The sequence below is a fragment of the Nicotiana attenuata genome, unplaced genomic scaffold, assembly GCF_001879085.1.
Source record: "Nicotiana attenuata strain UT unplaced genomic scaffold, NIATTr2, whole genome shotgun sequence".
NCBI lineage: Eukaryota > Viridiplantae > Streptophyta > Magnoliopsida > Solanales > Solanaceae > Nicotiana > Nicotiana attenuata.
The window spans coordinates 404,292-416,089 of NW_017670665.1; the positions used below are offsets into that span (position 1 = coordinate 404,292).

General features: G+C 36.6%; 1 protein-coding gene across 1 annotated transcript; it reads left to right on the forward strand.

Annotated features, from left to right (window-relative positions):
* The first annotated feature begins 1,840 nt into the window (after positions 1-1,840).
* Positions 1,841-11,239, forward strand: LOC109242052. The gene is made up of 7 exons (XM_019408880.1): positions 1,841-2,261; positions 5,678-6,194; positions 6,327-6,483; positions 6,749-6,793; positions 6,970-7,132; positions 7,919-8,289; positions 10,330-11,239. The coding sequence occupies exons 1-7, from the start codon at positions 2,085-2,087 to the stop codon at positions 10,646-10,648; spliced, it is 1,749 nt and encodes a 582-aa protein (XP_019264425.1). The 5' UTR covers positions 1,841-2,084; the 3' UTR covers positions 10,649-11,239.
* The last annotated feature ends 559 nt before the right edge of the window (positions 11,240-11,798 follow it).

An 11,798-nucleotide genomic window follows, 5' to 3' on the forward strand; every position in this document is an offset into this window, starting at 1 on the left:
TCTTCTAGCTCTTAAAGAGTTGAGAAGAAGGCAAGCCTCGCGCCGTCGTCGTCGTCGCTCGCTCGGCTCGGCTTCGGCTTCGGCTACGGCTACGGCTTCGGCTTCGGCTTCGGCATATTAACAGAAATGTTATTAAATATTTGTTTTAATAACAAAATATTAATATTAAATCCAATCCGTTTTTCTGTTTTGGTAACAGAAAAGTAACTACCCTCTTCAATTTTCCCTCTTTATTTTCCCTCTTTATTATTGAGTAAATGGCCATTTATGTAATGGCATTTATGTTGTGGGCGTTTTGCATAAACAACCATTCTGAAGAGACCCAACTTTGGCTATAAATACAACACTATTCTGCTCAGAATTTTAACTACAATTTTCTGAGTTTCCTCTCCTTCTTCTGCATACTTTTAGCATCAAAACAAAGCAAAAAGTAAGTGTGATTTGCTACCGAACTTTGTGTTCGCTGAAACACTGGGTTTGAAGTACCACTACCCAGTGTGTAATTCGTTCTATCCTGGGAGGAAATAATCCATAACCTTGGGTACTAGGAGGGGATTAAATTCCTTAAGGAAACACTGTGAATTCAGTGGGCTCGTCGAATTGGTTTATGTCATTTCTGTTTATATTCATTACTGTTTATATTCATTTATATTTCCAGAATTTATTTTACAAATACAGTGTAATAACATCACCTACTGCCCTTTCCTATGCAGATTGGTCTGGCATAATCAGGAAGAGATTTACATGAACTGTTATTATTTGGTAATCTCTTTTTATATTAGCTAATAAGGGTTGGCTTTGCTTTTTCTATTTCAGAAAACAAAATTTATATTAGCTAACAGGGTTGGCTTTCAATCGAAGAAAACGAAAATACATACTATATGATACAAAGAAAATGAGGTCATCTATGGGTGGGTTTTTTCTTTTGGAATGAGATGGTCAAAAAAGAAAAAGGAAAAATGGCCACCAAAGGTGAAATCATACTTTTGTTCTGGTCTTATTGTGGGACTTTTTTTATCCTTCTATTAATGTTAATACCATTTCTTTTTCTTTCATGTTATAGAAGGCTTAATGTTAGTTTTATTATAATCCTAATTGCACTTAAAGGAATCGGAGAAAATTATATTAATCAAGATTCACGTATTAACATCACATAAAGAAGGCTGAAAATCACTAGTTTCCTTGTTCGTACAAAATTAAATTCTATAAAGGATCCATAATATAAAGACAACATTTTACATTCCAATACTTCCTCTATCCTTTCCGTGGACATCCTTTTATTTTTGTACAATTTAATTGCATATTCCTAAGATTATCAGATATATTTAACAAAAAAATGTATTTAAGAAAATTATAACGTATAAATTATGTTTTTAAGATTGAGTATATTTTCATGGATGGGTGTTGTCGGGTTAGGGTGGGCGAGGGGAGGGATAGGTTAGCAAAGAAGATTTAAAAATTTATTAGAAGATAATACGATATAGAATTATACTACTCCTTTCCTTTCAATAAGAATAAAGAGTTAAAAAATATATAAAGTTTGAATTATGCTAACCTATTAAAGTCTACCTCTAGAAAGTATCAAAATATATTGTCACAATACCTATTTTGACTAGTAAGAACTAAGAAATAATAGTGTCATGTAAAATTGGATCAGATCTGATAAAGTTATATCATAAACATAGCAAACACATATCTTATTTCTTGGTCTATTAAAATTTTATAATTAATTGCGAGTTTAGGAGTTTAATTAGTAAAGAGGGCAAAACAAAAAATGAGTATATAGCCATCCAAGATGAATTAATGCTCCAAAAAGGGCAAAAAAACTTGAGTAATAATCATTTCTTATTTGTTTGAGTCATTGATAACGTATCCGTATTAGCAGTAAAACATTTATCATAATTTACACCCATTATATGGAAAGAAAAAATACACAATACGCACCTGGATAAACACCAAACATCCACCTTGAACTTGTCGAACCGGAAGTCGGTCGGACGACGGTAGACTGTAAGAAGAAGACGGCAGTATTATCGTCACCGCCGCCAATATACTTGATCAAAGAGGAAAAAAGTTGTGTAAAAATGAATACACCTCCTCCGGTTCTGAAAAAGCCGAAGATTGAAACCGAAGAAGATAAAGCCAATGGAATTGAAGAAGAGAACAAAAAGGAGCAAGAGGAAGCACTTGTAGCTCTCATTGAACACCGCACTAAAGAAGTTGAACATCTTCGCCAACGCCTCTCCTATTACACTTCTCAGGTATTTTTATTTATACTCTTATATTGATTCTGAATGATTTTATTAGTTGTAAAAGTAGTTCATTGATCCGGCGATCCTGAAATTTAACTCAGTGATTTCATTAAATGAAAATGCAATTGTTTCTACTTCGTGATAGTCAGTGTGAACTTATTTTATATACACATACAGACATACTTCTCTATAACATGGTATTCGAGCTAGCTAATCCAACCGGTGACTCTACCCACTCGGATACCCTGTATGTTTTTAAGAAATTCACTAAGTACGTACAAATAATTGATTGCGGATCCAGTAAATCAAATGAATTGTGGTAGAATATCAAACTTGAACCCATAAAGTTGAAATCTTGGATCCGTCTTAGTTACCCACCGGCAGAAACACTACCGATTGAGGTTAGACAGATGTGAAGAAAATTCATTGGAACTTAGGTTTTGAGATTGTCATTCCAGCCCTTCAACGTTTGGCTACTCCCTTGGAAATACACACATATAGACATATGCAGTTTGAAATTGATTAACTGTATAATATAGTTTGAATCAAGAGCAGTGGGGTCGGTAGCACCAGCTTCAGCACTGCTGCATCCGGCCCTGCTGGTCGGTGCAAAGCGTCAAGAGAGGGTGTAAAACTTGTACCTTTTACCTTTTTCTTAAGTTAAATACTTCCCATAGTGGCCGGTTGAATTTTCATTAAATGTTCTGATTTGCAAATAAATGTATGTTGATAAAACACCTGAATCAGAAGCAAAGTTGCCTTTTTTGGTTGCGAATATTGGGGATGTTAATGAGCTGCATTGTAAGACGATTGGTCCATTTAAGTTGCTTCATTCCTACTGATTCCTCGAATTCGATATTTTGGATTATTCATCGGATTGCATTGCATTTGTGATCTGATATTAAGCATCCATGCTTACCATAATTTTGAGTTTATTGGAGTGCGCAACATGACAATTTCGATAAGGTGGTACAACAACAACAACAACAAACCCAGTTTGATCCAAACAAGTGGGAATTTCGATAAGGTGGTAATTAGGGTAAAAAGCTAGTTGCTGTTTTTGCATTTTTGTTTCTTATTTCTCTTTTGGGGTTAATATGACATGCTAATACACTCATTAGTTGGATGTTTGGTCTTTCCTTGGTAACTATAGTGGTTCAGTAAAATAGATCCAATTGTGAGATACTATTTTTGCAAACTCTGGAAACTTTCCCAACATTTTATCTTAGTTCCCTGTTATAAGGACTTTTGAGGATGAAGAATCGAGGTAATGTTTAGTGGTAACGAGATGTAACAGTCGCTACAACGCTTGAACAGATGAAATGTAGCACAGTTTATGTCAGTAAAATTATGTGAACCAGTGCACCTTTAAGGCAAATGATGGCATTTGAGGACGTCAACTGGAAAATGAGCTGGCTGTAACGGTGGTGGCATGCCCAGCAGTCTTGCTGACAAAGATACATGAATGTAAATTTTGGGGTCTTTGTTTTTCTCTCCCCTTTTCTGGCAGTTGCAAGTTTCCTTCTTGATGAGAAGGATCCGTGATACCACTTTCATACTGCTACCTTATACACATTGACATACATATTTAAACATGGAATTTAATGAATAAAGTGTAAAAGGCTTTTATTTATCTAGTGCATGCGAGAGACACATCTAGGAGCTAAAGTAATTGGACTTCGGAATTGCTTTTAGAGCGATTTATATACCTGCATACTTTCTTGTAATTACCTCTCAACTTACGCTGGCTAGCATTTAATTCACCAAAGGACGTGCGTTGAATGCTGGCTGCAACCTAGGGAATGACTTACCTTTTATTCTCGAAGTCATTCTCTTAATTTTCGGAGCATTAATGGCATCCCCCATCTTTACCTTCTTTTAACTTTTACTGTTTGTCGAAGCGCAAAGAGAAAGCTTAAAGCTCGTACCTTTTACTTTTTCTTGATGCTAAATACCTCCATAACAGCCTATTGGATCTACATTATGGCTTATTTGCAAATAAATTCTGTGTCAAATCCAGTCTATTGGAAGTTCAGAGAGTTACCATTTCTTTTCTTGGTCGCCGATAGGAATGTCATTGGCTGGACTGTTGGAAGACTTGGACCATTTGGCTTGATTGTATTCCCACTAATTTCTCAAATCTGTTTGCATTGCATTTGTAATATGATTTTAGGAATCCTTGCTTACCATAGTTTTCAAGTGGACAAGTTAACCTTGTGAGAAACATGGAAATTCTGATAAGGTAGAATGCGAATCCTCAGCAAGGACTGTAATTAGGGTAAAAGATAACTGTTGTGTTTGTTTGTCTTCTTTCTTTTTCGGGGTAATACGAACTGTTGATGTAGTTGTTAGCTGGATGTTTTGTCTTCCCATTGATAACAAGTATTCCGATAAAGATAGATGCAATTGCTAGATGCTATATTTAGAAAACCTTAAAACTGTCCATTCTCTTCTTCTGTTCCCAAGTTCAAGTAGATATTAGGAGAGAATTGAGGCAACATTTAGTGGCTGTCTGATATAGTAGTTTCCTCAACTTTGTTAAAAATGTCAATATTAGGAAATTGTAAGTATGCAATAATCTGTACCTTGTAAGTATGGGAAAGGTTTGAGATCCCTGTAGGCTGTAATTGTGCAATTAGGTATAGGATTACTTTTTTCCTTTTTTTTTTCTTCTGAGTTTCTTGTAAAACTATTTAAATCTCAGCATGCTTGAGGGGATAATTGCAATTCATTCCCAAATCTCTTCTTTCTTCTGTCTTTACAAACTTCTTGACCCGACCCCCCACCCCAAAAGAAAAGGCAGTTTCCTCAACTTTAAGTTGATGTCAGTAGTAAACATGTGACCTTGCACCTTTGAGGCAAATGGTGTCATTTTGAGGACTTCTATTGGAATATGAGCTGGCTGTTTTGAATACTATAGTCATTTATGTGTGCAGTAACTGCGGTGGCATATCTAACAACTTTGTTGACTCTTTATACATGAAAGTCACATTCTGGGGTCTTTATTCTTTCACTCCTGTTTTCGACAGTTGCATGCTTGCTTCTGGCTGAGAAGGAGGCATGATACCTTTTTCCTAGTGTTTCCTTACATGCATTGACACACATATTTAAGCATAGATTGGATGAGTGAAAAGCTTTCAGTTATCTTTTGCCTGTCACAAGAGAGATCCATCTAGGAGCCAAAGTTATTATATTGCAACAGAATTGCTTGTATATTGGCAGTTCATTTCCTATTTAATTTGATGCAGTTCACTGAAGCATCAAATTCAGCATGATGTATCGAATGTTAGCTGCTACTTGGAGGATGATTTACATTTCTATAGTTACATGGAATACATTTTTTGTTTCTTTAAAGAGTTGTTCTTGTACTTTTTGGGAGCAAAATTGACATCCCCAATTTCTCCTCCATTGGATGAATTGTGTAGTTCGATCAAGCAGAGAAGAGGCTAGAGGAGACACAGCTGAAATTAGCTCGTCTTCGGGGACGAGAGAACATAGCAACATCCACAAGCTCCCGTGGGATTGGAAAGAGTCCAGTGACAGCCAAAAAAAGATCCCCAAGTCCCATTCAGATAAATGAGGGCTCTTCTCTTAGCTTGTCTGAAACTAAACCACAACCTAGCCAGGACAGCAATACACCGTTTAGGAAGTCTCCAGCACCAGATCGGAAAGTGGCAAGTCCTTTCCTGAAAAGTGAATATACTTCTCGCAGTGTGCCCCAGGCGAAACCACCACTTGTCATTCCCGATGTGAAACCAAGAGTATCTCAACCTCTGAAGATGTTAGAATCTGGTCCTAAAATCTCAAGTGGTTCTGATCCTCAGGCTGGTGGATCAGGGTTTGCTCACGGTACTAGTATGGCAAGGTTAAAAGAAGATAAAAGTCAGAGAACACCTGAGAAGGAAGCTTCTGAAATTCAGCCTAGAACAAAAAGGAAGTTTGGTAATATTGTAGTTATATCATGACTTTTGTTAGTTATATTTGATCACTGCTATTAGCATGTTGCATGAAAGCCTTTTGGATGAAAGTTACGAAATGACGAGTATATTTATCATGTTTGCTTTCTAAATACAGAGCAGAAAGAGCATAAAGAGCTGATACCATTGATAGGTAGCTGCTCTTCAGCAAGCATGATACGCTGCCAGACATCCTGTGTCATATCTAGTCAGCACAAGAGAAAGATGAGAACAATTATCTCAAGTCCTACAAATAATGAACTTTTTGCAAGCAGGTATAACAGTGCTTAAGAGTTGTGACTGACTTGGGAACTCTTGCTGCTGATAGCATCTATTAATTTGTGAAGATACTAGCTGATGTTTTTTCCTTGACGTGATGTCCATTGCACTTTATTTCTCTTGACTAAGGCCCAATGTAGTCGCGTATTTTATTCTTTCCATTGGCATTTTCGAGCATCTGGCATAGAATGTAACAAATGGGTTTTGCATATAGCTTCATTTGATCCTGAATGATAATTTAGGTTGCCCTTGAATATGCAGTGCATTGGATGGGATTATCAACCTATGGCAGATACATGGCAGAGGGTATGTTAAAAGTTCGAAAAGTCAACTTCCTTAGCCGTATCCTTATCGCTTTCATTTGTGAGAGTGAGATTATTTTTGAAGGCGAAAGCCTACTTCTGGCAGCAATAACTTTTAAATGCTGATTTTTTTGTGTGCTGATGATTTGAGTGACCTTTTTCGTTTTTTTGGATAATCAGGTCAACTGCTAATCGTCTTAGTTCCACTGATTGCCTTTCATCCAAGCATAGGAGATGGCCAGAAGATGTAGCCTGGCATCCAGAAGGCAATAGTCTTTTCTCGGTTTATAGTGCTGATGGTGGGGATTCTCAAATTTCAATCTTGAATCTTAAAGGAAAAGAGGTACAGGTTTAAGTCTGAGATAAACTCCGGTGAAATTATATGACAAGCTCATTGGATAGAAAACCCATGGTTACATGTCTGTGGCATGTGCTAAGTCCTTTACATTAGGTTGCATTATGATTTCATTATAGCCAGAACAGTATATTAATCCACTTTCACTTCCTGATTTTATGCATAGAACTGTCTATGCAAAGGTTTGTCGTAGTGGTTGAATAGATAAATGGACATATGAGACCCAGATCATAGGTCTTTCGGATGGAGAGCCGTAGGGGAAGGATGAGGAAATCCTTTGACTCTTGAGTATTGGTCCTTAAACTGATAAATTGAAGTACTTAATTTATTCTTTTGAGCTGTAAAAGAGGATTAAAGTACTTGTATTGTTACTTGTTCTCTTATTATGTTCTTGTCCATAATATTCTCTAACACATGAAAGTACCTTTGATGACGATTAACTTGTAAAATATGGACCTAATGATCCTACGAGGTCAGTATCTTTTTTCCTTTTTCATTCTCTTCAGTTAACCGCCATATTAGAGGCGTCAAATAACCCTCGTACTCATAGGTTCCCCCTGACCAAACTAAACTAAGGTCTATTAACTATAATTGCATTATTTTCCTGTCTTCTCCACTAAAAATTGATCTCTCATTTAAAAAACAACTTTTCCAGCTTCTGAAGTTGTTTGAGGCCCAAGTATGTCGTATTTCAAAGCACACCAGGCATCCAATCACATCAAATATTACTTTGATTTTATTCTTGTTATATTCTCATGTGCTTTGTATCAACAGAAAACGCGTGTAAGTTTCCTGGTGGAGAAGCCTCATGTTAAAGGGATAATCAACAACATAATGTTCATGCCGTGGGAAGATGTATATTTCGTTACTGGTGGTAGTGATCATGCAGCTGTCCTGTGGAGCAATGTAGATGGAGAAAATTCGTGGAAGCCTAAAGCATTGCATAGAAGTTTGCATTCGTCTGCCGTGATGGGTGTTGCCGGTTTGCAGCATAAGAAAGTTGTGATGTCTGCTGGAGCAGACAAGCGGATCATTGGATTTGATTTGCTAGCTCAAAGAGCAGAATACAAGCATCAAATTGAAAATAAATGCATGAGTGTCCTACCTAATCCGTGTGATTTCAATCTCTTTATGGTTCAGACAGGGTAAAGTTCACAATGCTCTTTCTATGATCTTTAGGTGCATTTTTACCTACTATTAATTCCTAGCTATGTTCTCAGTCCTTTCTCCTGCAAAAGTCCCTCTTTCTTATAGTGTTGTTACTTTTATTTGGAATACTGTGCACTCTTCAAAAATATTTATTCTCGCGAGGAATGCATTATCAGAAGACTTCCCCAAAATCTCTCATAAACTCTATTGAGTTATTCCTTAAGTACTTAAAAAAAATATTGCACTTATGAACAACAATGATTTGGTTATAATTTATAGGTGTATCTAATACTGTATTTGGTTGCGTTTCTTGTCTACCCCAACTTGCTTGGGATCGAGGTGTAATAGTAGTAGTAGTTGTTATACTGGTTTTGGGTCATTGCATAAATGTGTAATTTGAGACCCTCACTGCAGTGTGCCCTAAATTGTTGAAGGAACTTAAGTTCCAATGCCAAAGAGTTTCTGAATTATAAGGGAAAATTTCCATCCAATGCTAATGCCGAGACTTGAAATAGATATAAGATCCAGGGGTTCTCTTTTTGCTGCAAGGTGATCTAGTAAGCATAGAAATATGACATGCTTCTGGCTTTGATCTTGTCATGTGAATGAGCATGCTCATATTTAAAGTTTTGAAGTTTTCTATTGCTAGAACCAAACTAAATAGCTCCATTTTATTCTTTTCCTGTTTATTTTTGACAGCCCCAATTTGTAATGAATATTAAGAACCAAGCTAGAAAAAGATCAATATAATAGCCTTGACTATATGGTCTTCAATCTCTGGGGTTGAAGGGATCAGTTGATAGAATGAGGTAGGTCATGGTAATCTATGTGGATAATTCTATCATCTTTGTGGCGGAGTTGCAATCTTTAGTTGAAGCAGGATCAGAAGCTAAACCATCATTCGGATGGTTCTATGCAAACAACAACAACAACAACAACAACGGCCCAGTAAAATCCCACAAAGTGGGGTCTGGAGAAGGTAGTGTGTACGCAGACCTTACCCCTACCCCGATCGGGCAAAATGGGAGGTTAAAATGGGATACTATGAACTGAATCTAGAGCCAGATTCTTCTGGAAGGTGCAAGGAGAATTTGGTGTAATTAAGATGGAGGAGAAGGAAGATATATTGGCTTTATGCAGGATGCTTCAAACATCTTAGACAAGCTCTTTATCTTAGACCTATTGGTGCAAAGGCTTTTGTTGAATTCTGGCATTTAATATGGATCCATAATTAGTCAAGAGAATCAGGACAAATTAATCAAATCCATGATCATCCCAGAATGCTTTAGGATTGCTAGGAAGACACTCCTCCGAAAAGCAGAGAGAGACTGGCCTTTTAGGAACAAAACATAGTGACCTTAGTGCAGGTTCTCAAGGTTCATTCCTGCATTGTGATGATTTCTTTTTTACTTTTATTTTCTTCAAAATGTGAGTACCGTTTCTTTTTAATCTTGAATTCTTGATTAGCTTTTTTTTTTTTTTTTTTTGATATTAGTCCATTATCTTGTAAATTGGTCTACGCATCACTTTTGTACTAAATTGGCTCATGTTGGATGCTTCTATCATGGTAGACAAGCCTTTTATCTTAGACTTAATAGTAAAAAAGGCATTTATTGATTACTGTGAATTCTGGCATCTAATATGGATCCATTATTAGTCAAGAGAATCAGGACAAATTGATCAAAACCATGATCAGCCCAGATTGCTTTAAGAATGCTAGGAAGACACTCCTCCGAAAAGCAGGGGATAGACGGGCCTTCTAGGGAAAAAACAGTATTCCTTTGGTACAGGTTCTCAAGGTTCATTCCTGCATTGTGATGATTTCTTGTTTTGTCCTCCTTTCTTTTTTTTTTTCTTTTTCGAAATGTAAGTACCATTCCTTTTTAATCTTGAATTCTTGATTAGCTCTGTTTATGATATTAGTCCATTATCTTGTAATAGGTAGAATCTTAGCACAAATGTGTCTTTTGAGGCAATTACTTGCATACTCTGAAATTTGCTTAATCTAATTCTCTGAGTGCATGCTTTTAATGCAGGACTATAGAGAGACAGCTTCGCTTATTTGATTTTAGATTGAGGCAGACAGAGGTTCAAGCCTTTGGGTGGAAGCAAGAAAGTAGTGACTCACAGTCAGCTCTTATAAACCAGGCTTGGTCGCCTGATGGCTTGTACATAACATCAGGGTCGGTTGATCCAGTCATCCACATTTTTGACATAAGGTACAATTCACACAAACCTTCTCAGTCCATTAAAGCCCATCAAAAGCGAGTCTTCAAAGCTGTTTGGCATCATGCAATCCCGCTCCTCATTTCTATATCTTCTGATTTGAACATTGGATTGCACAAAATCATTTGAGGTGCTGAGAGAAGCCGTACTGTTCCCAATCATTTCTCCGCTCATTGTTCCCATATGTTTGGGAAATTTTGTCACTGAGACCGTCTCAATGCCTTAGGCCAAAAGAAACTCATAGGCATGATCTATGATATGGAAAGATGGTTATGAGAGGAAATCGGGAAGGAATGCTGAGGAGTATCAGCTTTTGCCCTTGGCCTAATTCTGCGATCAGGCAGCTGAAACAGTTTTTGAGTTTTGATTGGATCTAGAAGCGCTACTGATGCTTGCACAATTTCACTCGTTCCAACCTCTATCGTAGCACATAGGCTTGTCTTTAATCGACTCCCAAAGTTTTGAACTTCATAAAGTGTCTTTAGTGCTACATTTCCCTTGTCAAAGTCGATGTTCAGTGTGATGTTTAAGCAAAAGGAATAGAGAGAATACAGTGGCTTTCATGTAGCTACCATTCTATCCTTGGTCTAAACGTCACTTTGTACTAATATATCTTAAACTCCTATTTTAAGGATGCATTTTCGCATGCATAAACTGTTCATTCCCCAGTTCTGAATTTTGAGGGGGCTTTTGATGGTCAAGTTTTTATGCTTTCAGGTATTGACGGAAGTTGCACCCTAATTTTTCTTCCATACCAAAGTTGCTTTTCATTTGCAAAGTTTGGAAAGAATTTTCTTGATTGCACTTTAGGATTTGTAAAAATTAGACTTCCAAAGTGGAACTGAAAATTGTCAAATGAAAAGTGGAGTTAATTCCCCTGTAAGAGATGAGTATTAGCTTGATACTGTTTTTAATAAAATCTTCACCTTCTTATCAAAAAAAAAAAAAAAAAAAAAAAAATCCTGTAAGAGATGATTGACTTGAAAAGACTAAATTTAGTACCTTAGGAAGCTGGTGCGTAAAACTGAAACATGTTTATCCAAGTCACTTATTAAGGTAACTTTAGGTAAATTCTATGATAAATACTAGTAAGACTTAATCTGGTATAAATGATCAAGTAAATTACTATCACATGTTATCACAGATAATGTAATAATACTTGCACAATCAGTGTGCATAACTTAAATCCATTGAAGAAACACATGAATCAAAACTTAAATCCGTCGAAGAAACCCATGAAACAAGCAGTCGCTTATATAAACTCTTTATCTAAAAAGAC

What these genes read in the sequence shown, in the direction of transcription:
- LOC109242052 (XM_019408880.1), top strand. Translation starts at nt 2,085, where the DNA reads ATGAATACACCTCCTCCGGTTCTGAAAAAGCCGAAGATTGAAACCGAA. An exon ending in TCTCCTATTACACTTCTCAG is followed by an intron (nt 2,262 to 5,677) that starts GTATTTTTATTT and finishes TGAATTGTGTAG; the next exon opens with TTCGATCAAGCAGAGAAGAG. An exon ending in TGAATCTTAAAGGAAAAGAG is followed by an intron (nt 7,133 to 7,918) that starts GTACAGGTTTAA and finishes TTGTATCAACAG; the next exon opens with AAAACGCGTGTAAGTTTCCT.